Below are 25,707 nucleotides of genomic sequence, written 5' to 3'. Positions count from 1 at the left end.
CATTGTTCTGCTTTTACCTAATGTATTGTAGTCCAGTTACACAGAGAGCTGCAGTCACTGTTCTGCTGTCACCTAATGTATTGTACTCCAGTTACACCCAGATCTGCAGTCACTGTTTAGATCTTACCTAATGTATTGTACTCCAGTTACACCCAGAGCTGCATTCACTTTTCTGCTGTCACCTAATGTATTGTACGCAAGTTACACCCAGAACTGCAGTCACTGTTCTACTGTTACCTAATTACCTAATGTATTGTACTCCAGAATATGTACAGGACTGTGCCTGTGTAATGAGCAAAGCAGCAGTGATGCCTTTAACGGCTGTGATGTGCCTGTACAATAAGCAATGCGGCCGTGTTGCCACGACGACTAAGCAACTGTCGCTGATTGGTCGCGGCCTAACTGCCGCGACCAATCAGCGAGGTGGGATTTCCATTACAGACAGACAGACAGACAGACAGAATTAGACAATTATATAGTAGATGGGTATATGGGCACTGGAATATGGGATGGAGGATATGTATGATGGGTATATGGGCACGGGACTATAGGATGGAGGATATCTGTGATGGGTATATTGGCACTGGACTATGGGATGGAGGATAATCATTATAATTTGTTATTACTAACCACAGTTAGTAAGCAACTCCGGGCTCTTCAGCTAGAGTTTGAAATAAAAAAATTTTTGGTGATTGGTGTGAATCAAATCACCAATTATTCAAATTTGCTTGTACCTGCCTGCTAAGTTTGATGCAATTCCATTCATCTTAACAATTCATCAGTGACTCACCTCCTTCTTTGCAGTACTCAACCACGTATCCATCGATTCCACCAGCGCCAATGCGATCTGGTGCTCTCCACTTCAGAGTACAGGTCGTGTCTGTGACGTCTTCAACTACCAAGTTTAGAGGTTCACTAGTTGGAGCTGAAAAAGATTATATATTTTCAGTCCAAAAACTGCTCGATGGCATGACATAAAAAGTCCTCCTATCTAATATATCTAAAACAACCACTGACATAATTACTTATATTGGAAATTAGAAATAATGAATCTTAGATGAAACTGTTATGACTCATTGAAACATTAGAAAATTGTAACCTCTCATGGATGGTTTATTGCGTTTTTGGTAATAAGTCAATAGTTTATCATCTTTGGGGGTTTTTGAGTGGAGTCCTGCTTAAATTTTCGGTTTGGTAATACGAAACGGATATTTGAAAATCTATAGGACTTATCAAAGTTGTCTTCAGAACAAGCAATCACAGCACAGCTCTCATTTTACCAAAGGCATTTAAACCCTTCACGACCTTGGGATTTTCCATTTTTGCGTTTTCATTTTTCGCTCCCCTTCTACCCAAAGCCATACATTTTTTATTTTTCTGTCAATTTGGCCATGTGAGGTCTTGTTTTTTGCAGGATGAGTTGTTCTTTTGAACGACACCATTGATTTTACCATATAGTGTACTGGAAAATGGGAAAAAAAAATCCAAGTGGGGTGAAATTGCAAAAAAGTGCAATTCCTGAATAGTTTTTTGTTTTTTATTTACTATGTTCACTAAATGCTAAAACTGACCTGCCATTACAATTCTCCAGGTCATGATTAATTTGCAGATACCAGACATGTCTAGGTTATGTTTTATTTAATGATGAAAAAAACAAAACAAATTTTGTGAGAGAAAAAAATGGCGCCATTTCCGAGACTCTTAGCATCTCTATTTTTCAGGATCTGAGGCTGGGTGAGGGCTTATTTTTTGTGCTCTGAGCTGACATTTTCATTGATAACATCTTGGGTAGATATGTTGTTTTGTTTGCCTGTTGCAGTGACCAAAAACGTAATTATGGCTTTTTGATTTTTATTCTGGTTACGCCATTTTCCGATCGGATTAATTGTTTTTATATTTTGCTAGATCGGGCGTTTATGAAAAGCAGCAATACCAAATATGTGTATTTTTTATTTTTTTATTGTTTTGCTTTGAATGGGGCAAAAGGGGGGTTGATTTAAACTTTTTATTTTTTTTAAAACTTTTTTCTACTTTTTAATTGCATCAATAGCCTCTACTGGAGATTTGAAGCTGCGATCTTCTGATTGCTTGTGCTACATATAGCAGAGCTTCAGTTCTGCTATGTGGATTTGAAAACATCACCTATTAACACCATCCGCAACCATTGAAGAACTATTTAGAGCTGCCAGCTTTCTTCAGACAGTGCAATGTTACAGAGAACGAATGTTCTTCACTATACAGCTTGGAACAGCCCATAGAATAAATGAGTGCTGGTGGTATATTGTCAACCAATCTTGTTGAAATATGACTTGACTTATAAAAAAATTGTGGCACGTCATCAAAATCCAGGTTCTTCTGAATTTAATAAATGTGTTCCTTCCCACATTAATGTACTCCATTTACACACTATTCCAAGTTTTCTACGACCCATTGAGACACTTACCAATCGGCATGAATGGTTTGGACGTGTTGGCCTGCTGAGATATACCAATGGCGTTTACAGCAAATACTCTTATTTCATACATGATGCCTTCAATCATCTTAACAGATTGATATGAAGTATCTGTGTAGACTTCAAAGTTCATCTTCATCCACCTCTGACTGCCTTTCTTTTTTCTTTCAATGAGGTATCCTAAAAAAAGCCAAAAGTCAAATGAATACGAGTCGTTCTTAAGCAAAAATAATATAAAAAATAATATAACATTATATACATGGAAAATAAATTTGTGTAACTTTTTTTTTACAAAATTTTGCTTACCTGTTACCTCCTTTCCACCATCATACAATGGGGGGTCCCATACAACGCTAGCCCAGTCCTCTCCAACACTGGTGATACGAACGTTCTCTGGAGGATCGGGCACATCTTAAATATAAAAATAATACATTCATCAAAGCATGATATAAAAAAAATTCCACAGCCATTGAAAATAATAAAATGTAAAATGTAGAGTTCAGTTTACCCACTACTTTGATGATCAGGGTGGCCTTGTCTTCTCCAACAGGGTTGGTCACCACAATGTTATATGTGCCTTCATCAGACCTTTCAGCCCCTTCAATAACAAAGCTGCTTAGCTCTGTCCTAAGCTCAATGTGCACCCGTCCTTCTGTGGCACTAAACTCCTGTTATAAAACAAGTCAGGAAATAAATTTCTCACAATCTACTGAAAAATTGAATACCTTTGTGAAACATTGCTTTATTTATCTTGCGCTGATTATGAGTTAGAGACTTTTTTACCCTCCAGAGCTGCATTTGCAATTCTGCAAGCTTGAGAGATAAAGTTTTCCATAAGGCTTAAGCTCGATACCAAGATTTCCCTGGGATATGTAGCCTTTATATGTGTGTATATATATATATATATATATAGTATATATATTGCAGGTACAGTATAGAGTTATAATTGTAGTTTGCATGAAATATTTTTGGCTTTGTCATAGATAAATATGTGTATGATTAAGACCAAGTCTTGACAGTTTTAAATATTGTTGTGTTGCTCAATTTGTGACTTTTTGACAGTTTATGCACAAAACTTCCATTAACTTCTTTCCCGCATATGATGTAATGCTACGTCCCACATATCTTGGGTGTGAATGTATGGAGTAGATCAGGAGCTGAACTCTCTCCATATCAGGCTGCTGCCGGCTGTACTATACAGCTGTAGCAGTGGTGGGGGCTGATGGATTGCTCCATAGCACTCCAAGGGTTAAATGCATTTGATGCTCATGTGTGTTATGAAAGAGTGATACCCACTGGGGCTGCAGTTAGCCGAGACAGTGTTAACTGTAATGGCCAACTCAGTTTGGAAGGGGGAACTTAGAGTTGGTAGCAGGTCAAAGAAGTGACAGGGCCAGTCAGTGTGTGGATAGCAGTGTGTGAAGCAGCAGGTCTAGGTCAGGGGCTGCTAGGGACAGCCTAATGCTTGGGACAGTGGATTGTCAAAAATACCCTTCCATGTGATTGCATCTAAATGGCCTGGGCAACCTCAAGATGGACGTCAGGGGCTTGGGGCACACTCAGCCTGTGAAGCTACAGGAAGCAATAGATTCAGACTACATGAAGCGGAAGGTACTGCAATCCGAATCTACTGCTAGTGGTGGAGAAGTTTCCCTAAGGCTAGGAAAGCCAGTGAGAGGGACATTCTACCGATACCAAGAACCAGGGTTGAAGTTGTATCTGGTACCTGTGGGAAAGATGACAACCTGTTGGGCCTTATCCTCTATATCTGCATGTAAATACTGTAAATACAGCTATGCAGCAAGTAAACGTTTGGTATATGAAACTTATGTAACTTATGTCTTCTGGATTATTTGTTGCCCTGGTTTCAGAAGAGGGATTCCTGGCTCAGAAAAAGAAGAGGCCTGCTGCCCTAAAATAAGTGTGATGCACCTCACACACAGCAGCACATGGGGACTGGGACACAAGATGTCTGTAGAATGTCAAAATGAGTGGGAACAGAAGCTCGCCCACGACTACCTCGCTTGGGCATCTTACTCAGATACCAGATGCCTCTGAGAGCCGCAAATGAGCTAGCTCAATCTCTGCATTAAAATGGTGCAATTGTATGGTACAATTGTTCCAAAACCTCTCTGCCCACAATCCAACGGCACGATCATAAGGAACAGATAGACTGCCATGATATCATGATATTTGGAGGACCCATTTGCCACTTTCTTGGTGCTCCTATGGAGTCCAGTCACAGTCTGGACTTCAAAAGAGATCAATATTATTACTACATAATGCAATAGAGTAGTAATGCAGTATGGAGCACAAGTGATTACAGGATTAAGTCTCTAAAAAATTAAAGGAAACATAAATAAAAATGTTTTTAAAAAATATTGTAATAAATATATAAATATAAATCATGAACCTTTTCTAAATTAAAACAAAAGTGTAAAAAATGAAAAAAAATAAAGACATTTTATCCTGTGCATAAAAGTTATGTACACCCAAAATGTTACCTATAAAGTATATCTTGGCGTGCAAAAAAGTAAACCTTCAAACAGGTCCATCGACAGAGGAATAACAAAGTTTGACATCTCAGAAAAACTTTTCAAGTTTTAAGTATTTTTTAACCAATAAAATATATAAAATAAATCTTATCATTGTTATCTTACTGACCTGGAAAATTATTCTAACAGGTAATTTTTACCGCACAATGAACACCGTATAATCAAACCGCAAAACACTGACCTTATATGGCAATGTTGATGGAAAAATAAAAAACAGTTATGACTCTTGTAAGAATGGGATAAAAAAAGCACAGCAAAACACAAAAAGGGGCTACTTTGGATAGTAGAGAGCAGATTGGTAGGATATGTTTTTGCTTTCATATTTGGTAATTTCTGTGTTCAGTTCAGAGAACTCTGTATGGGAAACTACAACATAGAATAAAGTGGGAGGATCAATGCACTAGCCATGAGCTGGCCCGCCATCGGTGCACTTGTGGGCTCATTTAGATGAAGATTCACAGTTATTTTTCTCATTGATGGAGTTATGTGGCCAGAAATGTATATATGAGCCTATCTTTTCTTACCCGACTAGATACTCAATTTGTTTGGTGTTCCTCAAATCTCTACATTTCCAAAAAGGACACCTTATAGCCATTTTTGTCTTGAAAATGCATGATTTGATTATTCTTATTTGCATTTTACACTTCTGGTCGTTCATATTTCTTATCTTTCCACTAGTATAAATTGTTTTTTAGCTTGCCTTTTCTCCTTTGAACCATGAAACAGTTGGTGCAGGTTCTCCGGTAATCGGAACATCAAAACGCAATTTGTTGCCAGCCACAACAATGATGGTGTTGACATGTTCACCACCGGAGCAATCAAGGTGGATTTTGGGTGGTTCTGGAGAAATATAAACCAAATTATATGTGTCTCTTCTCAACTTATACTCAGAAGACTCAATAGGTTGACAAATCTTTCTTGATGTCACTTACCTTGTCGTGGGACATATTCAACTTTGATCTCTGCAAAGAAACAATAATGTAATTATTCTATAATTTCATTAAAGCCAGGAGAATTGATCATAATGGCTTGTGTGTTGTACTTTAGTACATAACATAAAATAATTAATGCAATGTGCATGTTGTGGAAAAAAAAATACCTAGAGAATTACCCAAGGAGAGGTGCATGAGACATTGATTCCCACTTGGTATGCATTGATGTCAAATGTGATACCCTATTAGACATGTATATATTTGGATGGAGCTTTCCTTCAATTAATCATATGTGCAGGGATTAGGTTACAGTATGGCCATTTTATGATATCAGGGTTCGGTATGACCTCTAAGCCGCTACCAGACCTACTTATGTCTCTGATTTCATCCAGAGGCTCAAAGAGGGTTTTTCTGCCTGATTATTATGAAATCTACTAATAAAAATGGCGCCATGTCCCACAGTCATAATGAGGTTTTCCCACCTAGAGAAATTGCTTCTGAACATGTCTGGTGCCATACAAATGCACTCTATGCTGACTCGGAAAGTAGTCATATTGCTATAGGACTATGTGAACTTTTCCCAAGTGCATAAGCAGCTCTATGACGAAAAGTCACAAGGGGGCATTACCGTACTTAGCTAATACAGTCCCAAAATATGCTTTTCGGAATAGGGAATAAATGTGCCAAATTTGGGGTCCATTGCGCCGGTGCAACAACTGCTCCATTCCGAGCCCCATTCTTGATAGTGAAGGTACCAGCAGTCAGACCCCAACCGATTTGCAAATTATCATCTATCATTTAGATAAGTGGTAACTAGAACATTTTGGAAATAACCAAAAAAGGCTGGATTCACTTGATGCAGACCCCTGTAAAATTCTGCAACACAAGCTGCAGTTAATCTTCATGTAACAAGCAGATCAAATCTGCTGAAGATAATGTAATTATAATAAATTTGTCTGAGACTGGGCATATCCACATAGAAAAAGTTTTTTTTAAATAAAATGTTTCAAGAAATCTATTAATTTACCCAAGAAATTAAGTTTAGCAGAAAGAGTCAAAGCGAACCCATCAGGAACAAAAGTGTAGTCCGCTTCATCTTCCGGCTTCACATCATCAATCACCAACTTGTGAATCCTGGAAAGATAAGTGCAAGTGTCTTACAATCTCATACATGATTTTAAGCACGTTTCCAGTTTTATAGATAAGCTGGCGAATTTTAGTAAAATTGGTATTTCAGTAAACATTTTGGGAAACATTTTTGCTTGCTCATAATACAGAACTCAACTATTACCGGCAGTCTCATGAGTGAAGCGGAGGTGTACATGCTCAACCTCAACTCTATTCAGATGAGGCTCTGCAGAGCCCCATCTTGGGATTGTTGGACGTCAACCTCCAGCAATGAGTAAAATATCCCTTTTTGATTGATAGGGGATAACTTAAACATGTAGTCAAACCCTCATCTATCTTTAGATGTTCTCCCCCCCCTGCTCATTAGAGGAGTATTTTTTATTTTTATACACATATTTGGGGTATTTTTAAACTTTTTTTGTGGTTTTCTTATAACCCAGAAGGTAAAAAAAAGTCCTTTGAGGGCCATGATTTATTTAAGATAGGGCTACATGACATTTTTTGCCCAACGCCAAATCTCATACACATCACGCGAGCGAACACATTTGTGCAACTTGTTGCCTGTCAACTATTTTGGAACTGCGAGTTGGCTAAACAAAAAAAGTTAAAATAGGTCACAATGACTCACATTGATGTCTATAGAGCCAAAGTTGACGTGTAAATTTCAATCAAATCATCAACGGGGTTGCATTGCGATTGTGTTAAGCCTTAACAGTTAAGGAGTGGGACGCAACTTGACCCCGTTGACAGAAATGCTAAAGCTAAATGGCGACATGTGACGCTCTCTAGAAAGATTGCAGTGTCATATTGCAAATATTGATTGTCAATGGAGTCTGGAACAAACTGTGACCACAATTTGCCTGCCAAAATGAATCCTACGTAGATGGATTTTTGGTGACAGATCGTAAGTCACTCACAACTTTGACTTAGTAGACTTCAATATATTCGACATGTAATCGTGACTTGCATGCAACCTCTCTCCCATTTTATTATCCAAACTTGTGAAAGGTCATATTCCGAATACCATTTACCTGCCCTTGTGAGTCATTGTGATGCGCTTGCTTGGTCTGATCTCTATGCCATTTTTATACCATTTACCCGTCACTTTCTCATCAGACACCTCACACTTAAAGACAGCTTGGTCTGATGCCTTCACTGTTAGGTCAGCAATATCTTGGATCACTTCAAGTTGTTTCTCTGGAAAAAAAAATAATTATATGAGCATTTGGAAGATATTGGGAACATTATTGAATGCTAATATTACAACTATTGCTCCAATATAGTCATGTCACCCATACCTTCAACTATAAGGTCAGCTTCACACTTTCCACCATTGGTCATTACTTGGTAACGTCCAGTATCTTCCTTGGTGGACTCATTAATGATCAAAATGTGTTTTTTCCCATCTTTCTTGAAACGATATTTAAATGTTTCCTCCCGAGTGAGCTCAACTCCATCTTTCATCCTTGGTAGAAAAAAATGGAGAAAGTAGGTTACTTATGAAATAAAGGTTGCATATGGTCTTCTCATGTTTGTTTTTTTGCTTCATGCAAAGTATTCCAGTTAAGGTTCATGCAGATTTCCTTGCAAATCGGTTCCATCTTGGACTGCAACGCACAGACTATGAGGCTGTTACTTTCAGATCTGGAGAGTCGGGACTAGTCCGTGAGTTGCGGTCTGAGATCGGACCAATTTGCAGGAACATCTGAATCAGCCCCTATACAATTGACTATTGCCATTGCATGGTATCCAAATTCAAAATATCCATAGAGATCAGGTGTCCTTCACCAAATTTTTCAAGGTTCTTGTCATAGGAGTTAAAGTTAATAAATAGAAGACGTACCACATGACTACAGCACCTTCTTCTGATACATCTACTTCCAATTCAACTTTATCTCCCACAAACACTTGCTGGTCTTCAAGTGGTTTCACAATTGTGACAGGAGGTTCTAAATATAAAATTTGCATTTAAATATACGATATATAAAGCTAACTTTTCGACTCTGTTCTGTAGACTGGGACAGAGTGAGCAGAGTCACCTCATTGTCATTAAAAAACAATGGACACTTGCTTTAGTTTAATTTTGCAGGTCTTAATGAAACAGGCAAATAAGACTATAAACGGATACATTTCCTGAAGGATTTGTAATTCACCACTTTCTTGATTCTGTATTAATCCTTTGATGTGCTATTGATGATTAAATCCCATTTCTTGCAGTTTCCTTAAAACACAGACACTGTGTAATAGTGACTGTACAGAAAATGCAGAAAAGAAGTGTGTCTACTAAATGACCACAATAATCATAATATTTAAAATTATATAACAGTTTTTTTAAATTTTCTGCACATTAAAATCTGATTAATTTAATTGAATGAAAAATATGGATTACGAGGAGATGTTTCACTATTAGGCAGAATATGAGTTAGACTTTTTTCGTAGTCTGAAATAGAAACTGTTATATATCCTGGAGTAATTAGTAATGTCTCGCTTCTCTACCGACTTATTCAATGTTTAAATGGAGGTTTTTTTTCTACATTTCAGTGACCTACAAAAAACATTTGTTCTTCATAAAGTCACAGCTATGTATGTAAACGATTACAGATATAGACATGTAACATTTGATATGTGCTACAAAATGAGGTTAAAACTTTAGTTTTCTTACCCTTGACAAAAAGCTCTGTAGTACTTTTCTCATCCCCAATAAGACATTCATATTGGGCATCATCCGCCAGTGTACATTTGTTGATGGTCATTATCCTCTTTAGTCCGACATTCTCAAACACAAACCTAAAAACAGAGGAATTTATTTGGTTACATAATTGTATCTATATTTAGCCTATATATATACTGTGTGTGTATGTATATATATATATATATACATATATATATACTGTATATATATATATATATATATGTATCATAAAGAAAGCGGGTAGTCAAAACACAAGCCAAGGTCAGAAATTGGAATAAATCATAATGATGACGCAACTTGAGCACAGAACAGAGCTATAGACCAGGTAAGCAACACTATTTACTGGCAGTGAAAGTCAGAGCTTCAGGGGCTTAAATAACTGATAGTCCAGGGCTTTCAGGAAGGAGTAATCCAAACCAGACCAAAATTAAACTCACAGCTCCCTGATTGTGCGGCACCTAAAATCCCAGGAAAGAAAAACGGGATTGTCACTGTCAAGCAACAAAGGTGTGCTGCTGCCCAGCAACCAAAGCGGAGACAGAAAGATCACAAATGTAACAATAAACTTTGTAGTTACTGACAAAGACAATGCCTACAGTGGTATGCTGATTGAGAAAATGACTAGCATATACCGTATGTTTGACTATATGGGAAGATAGAGTGGCTTATCTATCGGTTCAGTGCTCATTCAGATGTCGGTTTTTCTCATACAAGTGCTATCAGATGTCGGTTTTTCTCATATAAGTGCTATCTGTGTTGTACAGTCTCTGGCGCAGTTCACATGTCCAATTTGTCGACACAAAAGTACAGAGATTTGTCCAATATTTATCCTAATGTCAGATCAAATTCACCAATGTAAGGTCTTTGTCATGATTCTATGGTAAGGATCTGAGCAGGAACCTCAGGGGTTAATGCATGTGGCCTCTCTTTGAACAGGGGAGGGCTTTTTATGGCTGCTGGAGGCTTGCATCCCTGTCAGTTATACTCTTTCCCTGAGTTAAGTGACCCCTATGTGTTTGTGTGCCTGTGCTTTGTGCCTGCGTTTCTGGGTGTATATCCCGTTTCTGACCTGGCCTGTTCCTCACGTTGCTCTTGTCCTGTGTTTTGGTACTGTCTGTGGCTCTCTCGGTTTATTGACTCCTGCTCGTTCTCTGGTTATCATTCTGTCTATCCTCTCGGTATTGGTATTTGCCCGCCCGGTTCTCTGACCCTCGCTACCACCTGATTACTCTTCCGTATCAGCATTCCTTGTTTTGGTCCCCTTCCTAATCCATCCTCTGGCGCTCCATAAACCAACTAGCAGGGTCTCCGAGGTTGGCCCCGCCTCCTGTGGTCACGTGCCGCAGGTCCTGTTAGTCAGCGGTCGGGCTGCTCAGGCTTCCCCGTGCACCGCTACTCCGCTGTTCCCTGCTTGACACAGGATGTGCACGGACCAGGGTAAGTCAGCTGCTGTGCCGTGATACCGCCTACCCGTCCCGCTCTGCTTTGCAAAGGACCTGTGTCCACACCTTGACAGGTCGGTCACATGGTCCTGACACTCTTATTCACACGTCAGTATTAAGTCAGTATTTTGTATCAGTGTTTAAAAGCAAAATCCAGGAGTGGAATTTACAGCGAAAAACTATAATTGAAAGACGGACACCTACCTCTTCTGTGTTTTCAAGTGTTTGACATACAAATACTTATGAAATACTGATCAAAAATACTGAAGTGTGAATAATGTCTCAGTCTACGGATCTGTGAAAAAATTGGAAGGGTCTTGGATGCTATCTATGTGCGTTCAATTTTCAAAAAACGTTTGACAGGAGACGCTTAAGAAACCGGCATCAGGGGTTTTTTTCATCTGGGAAAAAACTGATAAATCTCTAACCAAACTCTAAGCCATTATTCACAGATCAGTATTTTTGGTCAGTATTTCATCAGTATTTGTGTGTCAAAACCTGAGATGTCTCCAATATGCTGAACAGATGTCAGTCTTTCAATTATAGTTTTTCACTGTAAATTCCACTCCTGTTTTTGGAATACAATCACTGATGCAAAATACTGACCAAATACTGACCCATGAATAAGCACTAATGAAATTGATACATGGACTAAACTCTGATGACACTCAAACCATTGTTTTTAGGGAACATGAAATATCTCGGATGTGTCAATAAACCCTTTCAAGATAAGATTGATTATTAGTGATGAGCAAACGTGCTGGGATAAGGTGTTATCTGAGCATGCTCAAGTGCTAACCGAGTGTCTTCTGCGTGCTCGAAAAATATGTTTGAGTCCCAGTGGCTGCATGTCTTGTGGCTATTGGACAGCTGCAACACATTGGATTGTCGTTTTGTTAGACAATACCTGTATGCGTTGTGGTTGTTGAACAGCCGTGAGACATGCAGCCGCGGGGACTCGATCATATTTTTCGAGCACGCAGAAGACACTCGCTAAACAACCCGAGCATGCTCAGATAACACCTTATCCGGGCACGTTCGCTCATCACTATTGACTATGTAACAATCCAATATACTTAATTTTCGTCCCCAGACTCATCGGATCGCCATCCAGCCCCATTTATTTAAGATTTTGAATATTCCGATCCAAAATGCTAGTTCTATAATACCTAACAAATTTGGAATGAGGAAAATCTGGCAGAAAACTTGGTAAATATATGGCCATGTCAACGTATCCTCAGTGTGTGCTAGGCTCAGCTTTAGGCGACTTTTTGATGTTGCAAATTTTCTGCACCACTTTTGCAGCCATTAAGTAAACAGGTTATTTGCATTTTTTTCGAAAAATTAGAAAATTCACCAAAAACTTATAGTGGGATTATAATAGCCTTACAAGATTTTTATTGTACTGCACACAGAGCATAAAACTGTGCAAAAGATGTCGTCCCTGATACAAGACACCAATAACTGATGTGTTTGTCAAAGCACAAGACTGACGTGACACTGATCTTAGCTGAAGGAAAGAGTTGTGTCGCACTGGCAGTGAGAACAGGGATTGACTTTCACTTACTTGGCACCAGGTTTAATCTCTTGGCCATTTTTGAACCATTTAATTGCAATATCAGGGTTTGCAACCTCCACTATCATTTTAATCTTCTGACCCTTGTCTATCGAGTAACATGGCTCCAGTTTTTTAGTAAATGCTGCAAAAAAAAGACAGAAAACATGAAAGTATTAAAATGGGTTTTCATATTAAAAACATAGTCATTTTTACAATCTTAGCAGCTAAAGGTTACATGTATATCATAATTTTTTTTAAGTATTAATTTTTTTTATAATATTAAATTGTTTTTTAATTCCCCTTAAAGTTTATTTTTGCCTACTCGTGGTCACTTCTCGCCACTGCAGGAGAAATGTGGTATTACATATTACCATTTAAAAAAAAAAAATCAGTGGTCATGTAAGTAAAAGGTTGTGCCAAGATATGGATGTTGGGTGGTGTACACCCTGGCATATGGTTATGGGTTAACAACATGTGTTGTTGATCATTTCTTTGGTTTTGTTTTTACCTTTTGTGCTGTGTACAGAGGATGTGGCTCCCCCTTTTTGTGCTGTGCATCTTGTCTAGGTTGTGCGGAGACATGGATGTTGGGTGGTGTCCACCCTACCATATGGTTACGGGTTAACAACATGAGTCCTGGATTCCTGGATCATTTCTTTGGTTTTGTTTTTACTTTTTGTACTGTGTACAGAGGATGTGGATCCACTTTTTGTGCTGTGCATCTTGTCTATATATCTTTCCGGGGGGGAGGGCAAAAAACAGTCAGGTCTGGGTTCTGCTCTGTCCCCGTCTATTTTGAGGTCTGCTTAAACATAGCGAGGTGAACTACAAGAGTTAAGGACCATCCTTAGTTTCAACTAAGTGCCCTATGTTATTTACATGTATTATTACTTTTTGTTAGTTTGTTTACAGCAGGATTTTTGTTTATTTTGTTTCTATCCTAGATTCTATATGGTTATGGGTTGTCTTACTGATCAAAAATATAAGATAGGTTGTATACGGTACTTTATGTATCTCAGCTCTCAATCAAAGTAGGACAAAGGGAATTAAGTAATCAGGAATGCAAGAATGAATCTATGCACAAGGATTGTTTGAAGGATGTATAAAACGAGTGAGGTCTTCTTTGGAACTTTATATCCAAAGTGGTAGAAGATTTTTTTATTAAAACTAATTGTACTTTTTTTAATTCATTTTTCCAATCATTTTGAAAAAGAAAAAAAAATGGGTTAAAAAATATTCTATGGAACTTAGTCTTGTCAAAATTTTGTAAATGTATCTTGTGTTCAGTGAGCTATTACCATATATACTCGAGTATAAGCCGATCCGAGTATAAGCCGACACCCCTATTTTTGCCACAAAAAACTGGGAAAACTTATTGACTCGTGTATAAGCCGAGGGTGCACAGTGAGTGACCTCAGTTATCTGCAGTGTGTGGCCCCAGTTATGATGCAAAGTGAGTGGCCCCAGCTTTTCTGCACAGTGAGTGGCCCCAGTTATCTGCACAGTGAGTGGCCCCAGTTATCTGCACAGTGAGTGGCCCCAGTTATCTGCACAGTGAGTGGCCCCAGTTATCTGCACAGTGAGTGGCCTCAGCTTTGCTGCACAGTGAGTGGCCCCAGTTATCTGCACAGTGAGTGGCCCCAGTTATGCTCAGTGAGTGGCCCCAGCTATCTGCACAGTGAGTGGCCCCAGTTATCTGCACAGTGAGTGGCCCCAGCTTTTCTGCACAGTGAGTGGCCCCAGTTATCTGCACAGTGAGTGGCCCCAGCTTTTCTGCACAGTGAGTGGCCCCAGTTATCTGCACAGTGAGTGGCCCCAGCTTTTCTGCACAGTGAGTGGCCCCAGCTTTTCTGCACAGTGAGTGGCCCCGGCTTTTCTGCACAGTGAGTGGCCCCAGCTTTTCTGCACAGTGAGTGGCCCCAGCTTTGCTGCACAGTGAGTGGCCCCAGCTTTTCTGCACAGTGAGTGGCCCCAGCTTTGCTGCACAGTGAGTGGCCCCAGCTTTTCTGCACAGTGAGTGGCCCCAGCTTTGCTGCACAGTGAGTGGCCCCAGCTTTGCTGCACAGTGAGAGGCCCCAGCTTTTCTGCACAGTGAGTGGCCCCAGTTATGCTCAGTGAGTGGCACCAGCTTTTCTGCACAGTGAGTGGCCCCAGCTTTTCTGCACAGTGAGTGGCCCCAGCTTTGCTGCACAGTGAGTGGCCCCATCATGTTGCTGCTGCCGCTGACTCCCTTACAAAAAAACAAAAACCTGTATGCTCACCTCAGTCGCTGCCCCCTGCTCATCAGCGTTGCGCTCTGCAGTGACAGTGCAGGCAGAGAGCAATAGCGGCCTCTGACCTGAACGTCACTGCAGAGGACGCAAGACAGCAGAGCGCAGGGACAGGTGAATCTGCGCCCCCTCCCCCGTTCATACTCACCGGGTCCTGGCGCTTGTCTCTGCAGCTCCCCTGCTTGTTGTTCCATGTTGTCGGCGCTGCTCTCTTCCTGGTTCAGCGGTCACGTGGTACCCGCTCATTAAATATGCGCATATTTAATGAGCGGGTTCCATATGACAGCTGAAGCAGGAAGAGAGCAGCGCCGACAACATAGAACATGCAGGGGAGCTGCAGAGAAGGGTGAGTATGATCTGACACCCCCGCTCCCCCTCCCCTGCCGATCCCCCCCCGGTATATGACTCGTGTATAAGCCGAGAGGGGGACTTTCAGCCCCAAAAAATGGGCTGAAAATCTCGGCTTATACACGAGTATATACGGTACTTCTAAAAGGGGTGTACTCATTTATGCTGGTCACTATACACGCAATTGTGCACAAACAATTTATATAACTATTTATGTATTACCTTCACTTTTTTTTATTTCCACTTTCACCTTCTTCAGACGTTTCAGCATGCCTCTGAGGTCAGTTACGCCATACTGAAAAGCAATTTTTTCATACTCGCTGGGTTTTGCTTTTTTTAATATTTCCCAGACATCTGGAGGAATTCCTTCCGGTTGATCTTCTTCTTTTTTCTTTTCTTCTCTGGGAAAGGAATAATATTTAGTGCGGCAAGATGTTTTAATAAGTCATAAGAAAATAAATCCTTAGAATTTGCAATAAAGAAAATATTAAAAAGAAAACAAAAAGAAGAGTCAACTCCAGATTTGTTGACGCTCTCCAGTGAATGTCAATATATCCAATAAATGACGAAGCTCAAAGGGGTGAGCTACATATTTTATATTTTCACACTGTTTTTCGAACAAATACATTTATTCATTTCATTAAAGCGGAGCTGCAATACCAGACTCAACTGAAGGACAGGAGTGGCGCTATTTCCAAAAGAAAGCAGTCACATTGATCAAATCCAGTACATACCATGGAACGTTCATTGGGCTAAAATCTGGAGACATAGTGATGTATTTATGAAGACTCATGTTTTGCATGAAGAATGCGGCTTATACACCCAACCATAATAATCGGAAGAGTGCTATCCGTTGTTTTGACAGATTGCACTCATACCCGTGTTATTCTATGGGGCTGTGCAAATTTCTGATTTTTTTTCCTTGGACAGACTCAGTCCATGGAAAAAGTTGCAGCATTCATTAACTGCCTCCAATAATCGGTTGGTAATCGCCCATTCATGTCTATGGTTCTGAGGAAAACATCGGACCACACTCGGTGATATCCAAATGTAGACTGAGTTTCATGGACACATTGAATGGAGAAGATGAAGAATTTTTTTTCATTCTTCTCATCCAAAAAAAATTGTATCACACTGTGATGGAGTTTTGATTAGCGTAATTGGACCAATTTTCTAGCATGAAAAAAATTGGTCGTCTGACCCTAGCCTTAATGAATTTGGCACACCTCCTAGCTGTCGTGCACTAGCATCAGTATGCTCATATTTTCTACTCTTAGAAAATGTTTGCTCATTCCATGCTTTTATCTTTTTTTTTATTAGCATTCCGGAGCTAAATGGCATTTAAAATGTAAGGTGACCATTTCTTGGGGGGTTTCCCACTGCTCCTCAAGCTCCCCAATGCTACTTCGTCTTTCTCTGCAGCCAATCGTTTGCCATATTGGTGACCAACACGTCTTTTATAATGGCAGTAAGAATCCAAGCAGAAAACCGGCACGCACTTCTTCAATAAAAATAATGCTTTTATTAATCCATAAGGTTTGTTAAAATCAACAATGGTGAAACAGCAGGCAAAGAACGCAAAAGGCAAGGGGGGAATGCGAACAAGCTCAAGACAACATGGTCCAGGGCAACCAACAAAATCAACAAGTGACTACCTATCGTATGGATAGTTGGTAACTTGCTTTCATCGAAAGAACCCTTTAAGCTTCTTTTTTGTGCCCAATATTATGCATGTATGCAATGAGGCCAAATTGCTCATATAATTTTAATAAGAAGGGTATGCAACTCTACATATCCCGCTCATGCTTTCTGTGTACTGAAAAGCATTACATCTGCTGTTATTATGCAATTCAAGCACATTAATAAAGTAATACTATGGTGTATCAAATACTTGATCATCTGCCCAGTCTGGATTGAAGCATTCTGCTATCAACTAAACAATTGACATCATCCTATGGCTATCATCCCAAGTATCAAGCATTTTGGCAACATTATAAAGGGATGAATAAGTGAATCACTAATCATTTATCTCTTTTGCCCAGAAATGTTAGCGGCGCCAATAACTTTGATCAGTATGTTTTCTGAAAGTATACAATATTCTTAAGGAAGCACATACCAAAGAAGAAAATGAATAAACTAAACACGAATTATAGCTACCATCGCTTTTTCTTAGTCTGCAGCAATTTCCACACAATACGTAAAAAATCATTCTTGTAGATGTTCGATAATAAAAGCATTGGCTCATTTACTTTTGACCAGTTACTTTTTTTGGCTGATGACCATGAAGACACAATTATAGCTAATAAGGGTGAATAAATTTGTCTGAAGCCTGCCAATAGTCCTGTAGACACTAAAGACACGCCCCAGAGGATCCTGTAAGCAACGCCTTCTTAGCAAAGAACATAAAAATTTGCTACTCCTCCAAAAATAATAATAACAAAATGGAATACTCAGGTGAGCAGCAGAACTACAGTAAGAGCAAGAAACTTGCACATTTTTTTATAACCTTACCATCTTAGAAATGGTAACTGTTAGATAAATGATGGATAAATGTTAAAAGTAACAAATATATTTGTGGTTGATTTTATATGATTGTCTTGCCCAATTTTTTTTAGGGGTACCCATATTCCTGAAGTTGACTATACAACTGTATGATAAAGAGTGAAGACAAGTTATCACAAATTTGGGTCTATGCAACTGGTGAAGGATTATTATGAAGGTAATCAAAACTCAATGCTCCAAGGCGAAGCCTCTGGCCAGGTTGCCCCCATTTTAATCATGAGCATGAATTTGTCAGGAGATGAGTGAATTTTTTTAAATTTCTGACTTAATGGAAGTCACTGTGTAATAAATTGTAGGGGTGAGAGGTAGACAGTGGGTAATGAATCGGAGGGTGAAGGGTACACAATGGGTAATGCAGTGGAGGGTAAGAGGTAGATAGTGGTTAATGAATTGGAGGTTGACAGGCTCACTAATGGTTTGACATCATTTTATGCAAATTGTGACTTGAATTGCATGTTAATTGGAACACTTCCCAAATTTAGAAATGTTGCACATTGCTGTAAAGGAGAGAGATGCGCCACTGATGAAGGTCCACTGCTTGGACTGAAACAGTCTATGTTTTGGATTGCAACTACTAATAAAGCTTTAATCCATTATTCTTCAGTGTGCCAAGTCTTGCATTCATTGTTCTATGGGATTGGATAATACTCTACTAATAATGATCTACTCTGCTACGTATTGTTCCTCCTTTGTGGCTAGCTTTCATGACTTTCGCTATTCTTATTATGTATTTCAGACAATTTGGAAAAAAACTATAAAAACTCGCGCTAAAGTGTATACCTAAAGGGTTAAATCATATAGGACAGTATTATACCCCAACAAATGTTTATAAATAGGGCTAAAATGGTATATATATATTCCCTTATATGCAAACATGGAAATGCTGACACCAGGAATCAGATAGTCCTTCCGTTAAAAATTTATTTCAGACAATTTGTCCATGATTTATCAAGTCCGGTGTTTTTTACACGAGTCTTGATGAGTTAATAAGGAGGCATGCTGAAATTAAAAACTCCACACCTCTGTAAGGAGGTGGCAGGGACCCTCACATGCCTCCTCTCCCTTGGACACTATGCACATATATCACATGCGGCACCTTGAAGTCGATTCATGTTCATTACTGTGAATGTATTTGTTTTGTGTCATGTGGATGTCTTTAATATGTGTTCTGCATAGAGTTAGGGCTAGGATAGGCTCTTAGGCAGAATAGGACCGTAGGGGGATTAGAATAGTGGGGGCATCATAGAGATAGGGAATAGAATAGATTACGAGTGTTAGCTAGGTAAAGTTAGCATAGGGGCTTCTCAGTGGAGAGGAGTTAGAGTAGAGCCCAGGCAGCCTTGCCCAGGGCAAGGTGTAAGGAGCAGTGAAGGAGACAGTCTGCCAGCTATGGTAATAGAGCTGCTACAGCAGGCTGAGGACTGTGCAGTCAGGCACCAGAAGGACCATCCCCAAGAAGGATCCAGGGTCTACAACCAGAGCAGGAGTAGCTGAGATGGCATTCCTGGCACCTTTCCCTATTGGAAGCAGATGAGGGGCTGGTAGGGAGTTGGAGGTGCTGAAAGCATAAATGAGACAGCGATTGTCTAGGGATAAGGCTGGGATTCCCAGAAGAAGAGAGACAGAGTTGACGGGAAGGATAGAGGATGCCCGGAAGGCAGGAAAAGATCTGAAGATGTCCCTTTGTAAAACCTGTGCTGCAAGTGTGATGAATGCTCTACTGAATAGTAAAGTTCAACTGTTGGAAAAGAACTGTGTCTCTGAGATGTTTTGTGGAGCTCGGAAACGTGGAGCCAGGATTGTTCGTATATGCAACAGTTGTGGACTTCTTTGTTTGTGTGAAGGAGGACTTTATGCTGATCTGACAGTAGATGTAGATGTTGTGTAAAATTTTCTTGCTTAATGTATTGTAAAAGTGTAGAGTCGTCACTTTCCCTACAAAAGAATTAGTATCTCTTGTACTTTCAGTTTTGTTACTTCTTCCTGATGCAGTGCTGAATGACTGTGCAGTTTTTCCTTTACCTCATGTTCTGAGAAGTAAAAACTTGTTATCCCATGTAATCTGCTCTGTGAGGTTTTCTACTGCAACTGTGGGGATCCAGAAGCTGTGCAACATGCTATGGGCCCAGGCACCGAGGATTCAAGGCACCAAGGATCCAAGGCACTGAGGATCCCAGGCACCAAGGATACCAGACACCGAGCACCCCAGACATCCAGGACACCGGAACTCTCAGCAAGACCCTGGCGAATGCAGAATAATTCTTCAGTACAATTCTCTCCAAACAAGTAAGACAAGTTAAAGATGACGAGTAGCACAGAACTAAAACTCACAGTAGCTAAGCTGAATAATGAGAACTATCAGTTATGGAAGTTCAAAGTAGATATGTTATTGTCTAAAGATGATTTATGGGAAGTAATCACTACAGATAGACCTGATGAAGACAATCAGACATGGGATAGAAAAAATAGACAAGCAAAAGCTACCATCAGCCTATTAGTGGATGATGCTCAATTAATCCACATAAGTAATGAAGATACAGCAAAGGTAATGTGGGAAGCACTAAGAAAGCTACATGAAAGACCCAGCTTAAATCATAAGTTATTTCTGCTAAGAAAGCTTTACAGTATGAGACTAAATGCGGACAATGACATGCAGAGCATATATTCTCTATTATGGAAGTGATATCACAGCTGAGACCAATTGGTGAAGATATTAAGGAAAGCCATGTAGCAGCAATATTATTGTGCAGTTTACTAGATTCATATACTGCTTTAATAAACACACTAGAGACAAGACCTGAAATAGACATTACATTAGAGTTTGTGAAAACCAGACTCCTAGATGAATATCAAAGAAGGAAAGAACAAACAAATGATTCTTCTACTGAAAAAGATAATTGAAATGCTCTTAAAGCTACAGAATCGAAAATACCCTATAATAAAGAGACAAGAGAATGTTTCAGATGTATGAAAAAAGACATTTAAAGTAAGACTGTACTACATGGAAAGCAGAGCAACAGAAATTGCACCATAAAGAGAATACACTGAAGGTGAAAAACACAATTTCTGCTTCATGTGAAAATAATTGGAATGGCTCATTTAAAGTAACTGATAAGAAATCATCATTGGGCTCGTTTATTGACTCAGTAGCAACAAGTCACATGACAAGTAATAAAAATGTCTTTACTGAACTTGATTTAAATAAGAAGGAAGCAATTTATCTTGCAGATAGAAGCAAAATAACTGCAGAAGGTGTTGGACAAGGAATGCTAAACTGTTCTAACAAGTTTGGGCATGATTCAAAAATACTTGTACAGGATGTGTTATATGTTCTAGGATTAGAAGGAGGACTGTTATCTGTAAAACGTCTAAAAGCTAAAGCACTTACAGTAAAAATCAAAGATGATGAATATACAAGCCTAGCAGGAAATAAGGTAATAACCAATGTCAAGGCAGATGAACAATTATATCATCTAGACCAGAGGTCTCAAACACGCTGCCCGTGGGCCGCATGCGGCCCCTGAGGCAGGCATCTGCGGCCCGCAGTGCACCAAATGTCTCACTCCCTGAGGCAGGTGGAAGGCCAGCGTGCAATCAGGAGCACACGATGACTGTTCTGTGTGCACAGGACCTGTGATGAGGTCACAGGAGGGGAGGAGTCAGGGGTCACATGATCAGGGGCCTCAGTGTATGCAGGATGCTGCTGTCTGTGCTGGTTGTCATGGTGCTGGATGAAGGTAAGTTTATGTGTGGGGTCAGGAGGGGTTTACAGGGTAGATGTAGCAGAGCCATGTGTGTACAGAGTGGAGCCGTGTGTGTACAAAGTGCATGGAGCAGAGCCGTGTGTGTGCGAGGTGTACAGAGCGGAGCCATGTGTGTACGAGGTGTACGGAGTGGAGCTGTGTGTGTATAAAGTGTACGGAGTGGAGCCGTGTGTGTATGAAGTGTACGGCGCAGAGCCACGTGTGTACGAGGTGTGCAGAGCAGAGTCGCATATGTACAAGGTGTGTGGAGCGGAGCCGTGTGTGTATGAAGTGTACGGAGCAGAGCCGTGTGTGTATGAAGTGTATGGAGCAGGGTGTACGGAGAGGAGCCGCATGTGTACGAAGTGGGGTGTATGGAGAGGAGCCATGTGTGTACGAGGTGTACAGAGCGGAGCCGTGTGTGTATGAAGTGTACGGAGCTGAGCCATGTGTGTATGAAGTGTATGGAGCGGAGCCGCATGTGTACGAGGTGTACGGAGAGGAGCCGTGTGTGTATGAAGTGAATGGAGCTGAGCCGTGTGTGTATGAAGTGTATGGAGCAAGGTGTACAGAGTGGAGTCGCATGTGTACTGAGCGGGGTGTATGGAGAGGAGCCGTGTGTGTACAGAGCGGAGCCGTATGTCTACGAGGTGTATTGAGCGGAGCCGTGTGTGTACGAGGTGTATGGAGCGGAGCCATGTGTACAAGGTGTATAGAGCGGAGCTGTGTGTGTACGAGGTGTACGGAGATGAGCTGTGTGTTTACGAAGTGTATGGAGAGGAGCAGTGTGTGTCCGAGGTGTACGGAGCGGAGCCGCATGTGTACGAAGTGTATGGAGAGGAGCCGCGTGTGTACAACATGTATTAAGTTTGAAAGGAATGCGGCCTACCAGCTCAAATTTTTTATGTGCAGCCCATTTACTCTGCCGAGTTTGAGACCCCTGATCTAGACACATTAAAGGAACAGATGAAGTTGTGTACACATGATCACAAAAATGGTATTCACATTTGGCATAGACGTCTAGGACACAGACATCCTGAAAGTATAATGGAGCTACAAAGGAAAGAATTGACAAAGGATCTATTGATATCTGATTGCTCAATTACCGAAAGATGTGAATGTTGTTTAAAATCTAAAGCCATAAGGATATCTACTCCTAAAGAAAGTGAAACAAAAAGCACAAGACCACTTGATTTGGTGCATACTGTCGTATGTGGACCCATGAAGGTGACTACATCAGGAGGAAATAGATATATGGTGACTTTTATAGATGACTACTCACATACTTGAACAAAAGCGAAGTTTTCAATAAACTAGTAGACTACATGACAAAGTCGAATAACAAGTTTTAGAGGAAGCCAGTTGTCATTAGAAGTGATAATGGAGGTAAATTTACAGGACACGAAATATAAAACTACATAAGACAAAATGGTATAGAGCATCAAAAGACTGATCCATATACAACTGAACAAAATGGAGTAGCAGAAAGGAAAAACAGAACTCTGACTGAAATGATAAGGTGTATGCTGACAGATTCCAAACTACCAGAGAAATATTGAGGTGAAGCAGCAATGACAGCTACATATCTACAAAACCGACTTTTTTCCAGAAAACTGAAAAAACTCCATATAAACTGTGGCAAGGTATGAAACCAAGTGTGAATCATTTAAGAGTTTTCGGTTGTAAAGTTTTTGTATTCATTCCAACAGAGAAATGTTCCAAACTTTAAAAAAGGTCCATAGAAGGAGTCACGGTGAGTAACAGTGTGACAATCATTGACGATCTAAATGAAGACACTATGATTTCACTGGAAACAAAAAATGAGAAAAATGGCAGTGATATAGCTGAAGGAATATCTGATGAAAAAGAAGTTGAAATTGATAAAAAACAGAATAATGAAAATTAAGAGATACACCTACAAACAAACACAGAACCAAGATGTTCAATAAGAGAAAACAAAGGAAAACCACCAAAATGCCTCTCATACAAGGCAAGTACAAGTAAAATTTATGAACCTACCTCTTGGGAAGACTTATCTTGACTTCCTGAAGAAGCTAATAAATGGATAGAGGCAACAGAAATAGAAATAAAATCCATGCATGACTCAAAGATATGGACACTAACAGAATTACCAGAAGGAAGAAAAGCTATAGTATGTAAATGAGTTTTTAAAGTAAAGTACCAAACATATGGCACTGTTGAACAAAACCGAGCAAGACTCTTAGCTAAAGGTTATTCTCAAAAATATGGCGAAGACTATGATGAAACATTTGCTCCAGTTGTCAAACATACTACAATAAGGCCGGTTTCACATTTGCGCTTTATAGCGCAGCGACGGCCTGCGCACGGCCGCCGCTAAGCCCCACCCCCTCCCGACTCCCTGCTCGCCCCATCTGGTCATCACCGCCTACTAGCGCACATGGACGCTTGCGATCTGCGCACCCTATCTTTAGCATAGGGTGCGCAAATCATGCGCTGGCCGTGCGCTAGCAGGATTTTGCCGTGCTCTGCGCACTTTTGAAGGTGCGCCGTGCGCGCCGAAATGCAACATGCTGCGTCGGCGCACATGGGCGTACCTTCAAGAGTGCGCAGCGCATGGCAAAATCCTGCTAGCGCACGGCCAGCGCACGATCTGTGCACCCTATGCTAAAGATAGGGTGCCCAGATCGCAAGCGTCCATGTGCGCTAGTAGGCGGCGATGACCAGATGGGGTGGGCAGGTAGCTGGGAGGGGGAGGGGCTTAGCGGCGGCCGTGCGCAAGCCATCGCTGCGCTATAAAGCGCAAATGTGAAACCGGCCTAAGAACTTTGTTTGCAGTTGCAGCAATGAAACAAATGGAACTGAAACATCTGGATGTAAAGACAGCATTTTTCAATGGAAGTTTAAGAGAAGATATTTACATGGAACAACCTCCAGGGTTCAAAGATGAAAGTAACCCAAACATGGTTTGCAAATTACAGAAAAGTATATACGGTTTAAAACAGGCTGCTAAAGCGTGGGATGATAAATCACGGAAGTGCTCACAAATGAAAAATTTCAAAGAAGCAAAGCTGATCTTTGCCTGTACACAAAAAGACAAATGGACAGATGAATTTAAGTACTCATATATGTTGATGACATTTTAGTTTGTTTTGAAAAAGAAAGGGACAAAGAGGACATACTAAAAATCCTGAATCAACATTTCGAGATCAAAGACTTGGGAAATGTGAAACAGTACCTAGGAATACAGATAGAAAGAGAAGAAGATGGAAGTTTCTTAATCAAAATCACATAATTCAAGACATAACCGAAACATTTGGATTGAAGGATGCAAAAATAGCAAAGTCTCCAATGGAAACTAATTATCTTAAAGAGATGAATAGTGAGAGAAATGTGTTACCAAATAATTAAGAGTACAGAATGGCAATAGGAAAATTACTGTATCTAGCGACTGTTACAAGGCCAGACATCGCAGCAGCAGTAGGAATTCTGAGTAGAAAAATGTCCAAGCCAAATAAAGCGCATTGGAATGCCATGAAGAGAGTAATACGTTATTTGAAAGGAACTAGCAATGTTAAACTGAAACTGCCTACAAGTGATAAATGCATACGTTGATGCAGATTGGGCTGGAGGTCAAACTGACAGAAAATCTACCAGTGGCTCTCTTTTCTTTCTCTCAGGCGGACCAATTAGTTGGACTAGTAAAAAACAATCAATAGTAGCGCTGTTGTCAACAGAAGCAGAATATGTTGCAGCAGCACATGCGAGTCAAGAAGTTCTACGGTTAAGACAATTGCTAACAGACCTAGGACAATCATAGTTGGAACCTACAAAAATAAATGAGGACAATCAAGGATGTCTTGTTCTTGCTCAGATGGAAAGAGTTAACCCAAGAACCAAGCACATTGATGTGAAGTATAATTTCTTGGGAGATCATCAGGAACAAGTAATCCTGAAATTAGAATATTGTCCAACTGAAGATATGATAGCAGACATTTTCACAAAGGCATTGAATTCAGAAAAACATCAGAGAATAATGAAGAAAT

The 25,707-nt window shown here is 40.1% G+C and overlaps 1 protein-coding gene across 2 annotated transcripts in view; it reads right to left on the bottom strand.

Annotated features, from left to right (window-relative positions):
* Positions 1-25,707, bottom strand: part of LOC141085560 (myosin-binding protein C, fast-type-like) — a 157,292-nt gene that overhangs the window by 65,739 nt on the left and 65,846 nt on the right. For both annotated transcript variants that reach the window (XM_073571014.1, XM_073571015.1), the window contains 13 exons: positions 15,600-15,778; positions 12,769-12,901; positions 9,730-9,854; positions 8,911-9,016; positions 8,366-8,532; positions 8,099-8,264; positions 6,967-7,073; positions 5,940-5,969; positions 5,708-5,847; positions 2,961-3,120; positions 2,759-2,863; positions 2,444-2,632; positions 791-925 (listed from right to left, as the gene is read on the bottom strand). In XM_073571014.1, coding sequence (XP_073427115.1) covers positions 791-925; positions 2,444-2,632; positions 2,759-2,863; positions 2,961-3,120; positions 5,708-5,847; positions 5,940-5,969; positions 6,967-7,073; positions 8,099-8,264; positions 8,366-8,532; positions 8,911-9,016; positions 9,730-9,854; positions 12,769-12,901; positions 15,600-15,778 — 1,742 coding nt within the window. The remainder of the gene's footprint in view (positions 1-790; positions 926-2,443; positions 2,633-2,758; positions 2,864-2,960; positions 3,121-5,707; positions 5,848-5,939; positions 5,970-6,966; positions 7,074-8,098; positions 8,265-8,365; positions 8,533-8,910; positions 9,017-9,729; positions 9,855-12,768; positions 12,902-15,599; positions 15,779-25,707) is intronic.

The sequence above is a fragment of the Dendrobates tinctorius genome, unplaced genomic scaffold (genome assembly GCF_039654945.1).
Source record: "Dendrobates tinctorius isolate UK_male_01 unplaced genomic scaffold, ASM3965494v1 ptg000028l, whole genome shotgun sequence".
Taxonomy (NCBI): Eukaryota; Metazoa; Chordata; class Amphibia; order Anura; family Dendrobatidae; genus Dendrobates; species Dendrobates tinctorius.
The sequence above is the reverse complement of the archived record's forward strand: the minus strand, read 5'-3'. Positions and strand labels throughout refer to the sequence as shown.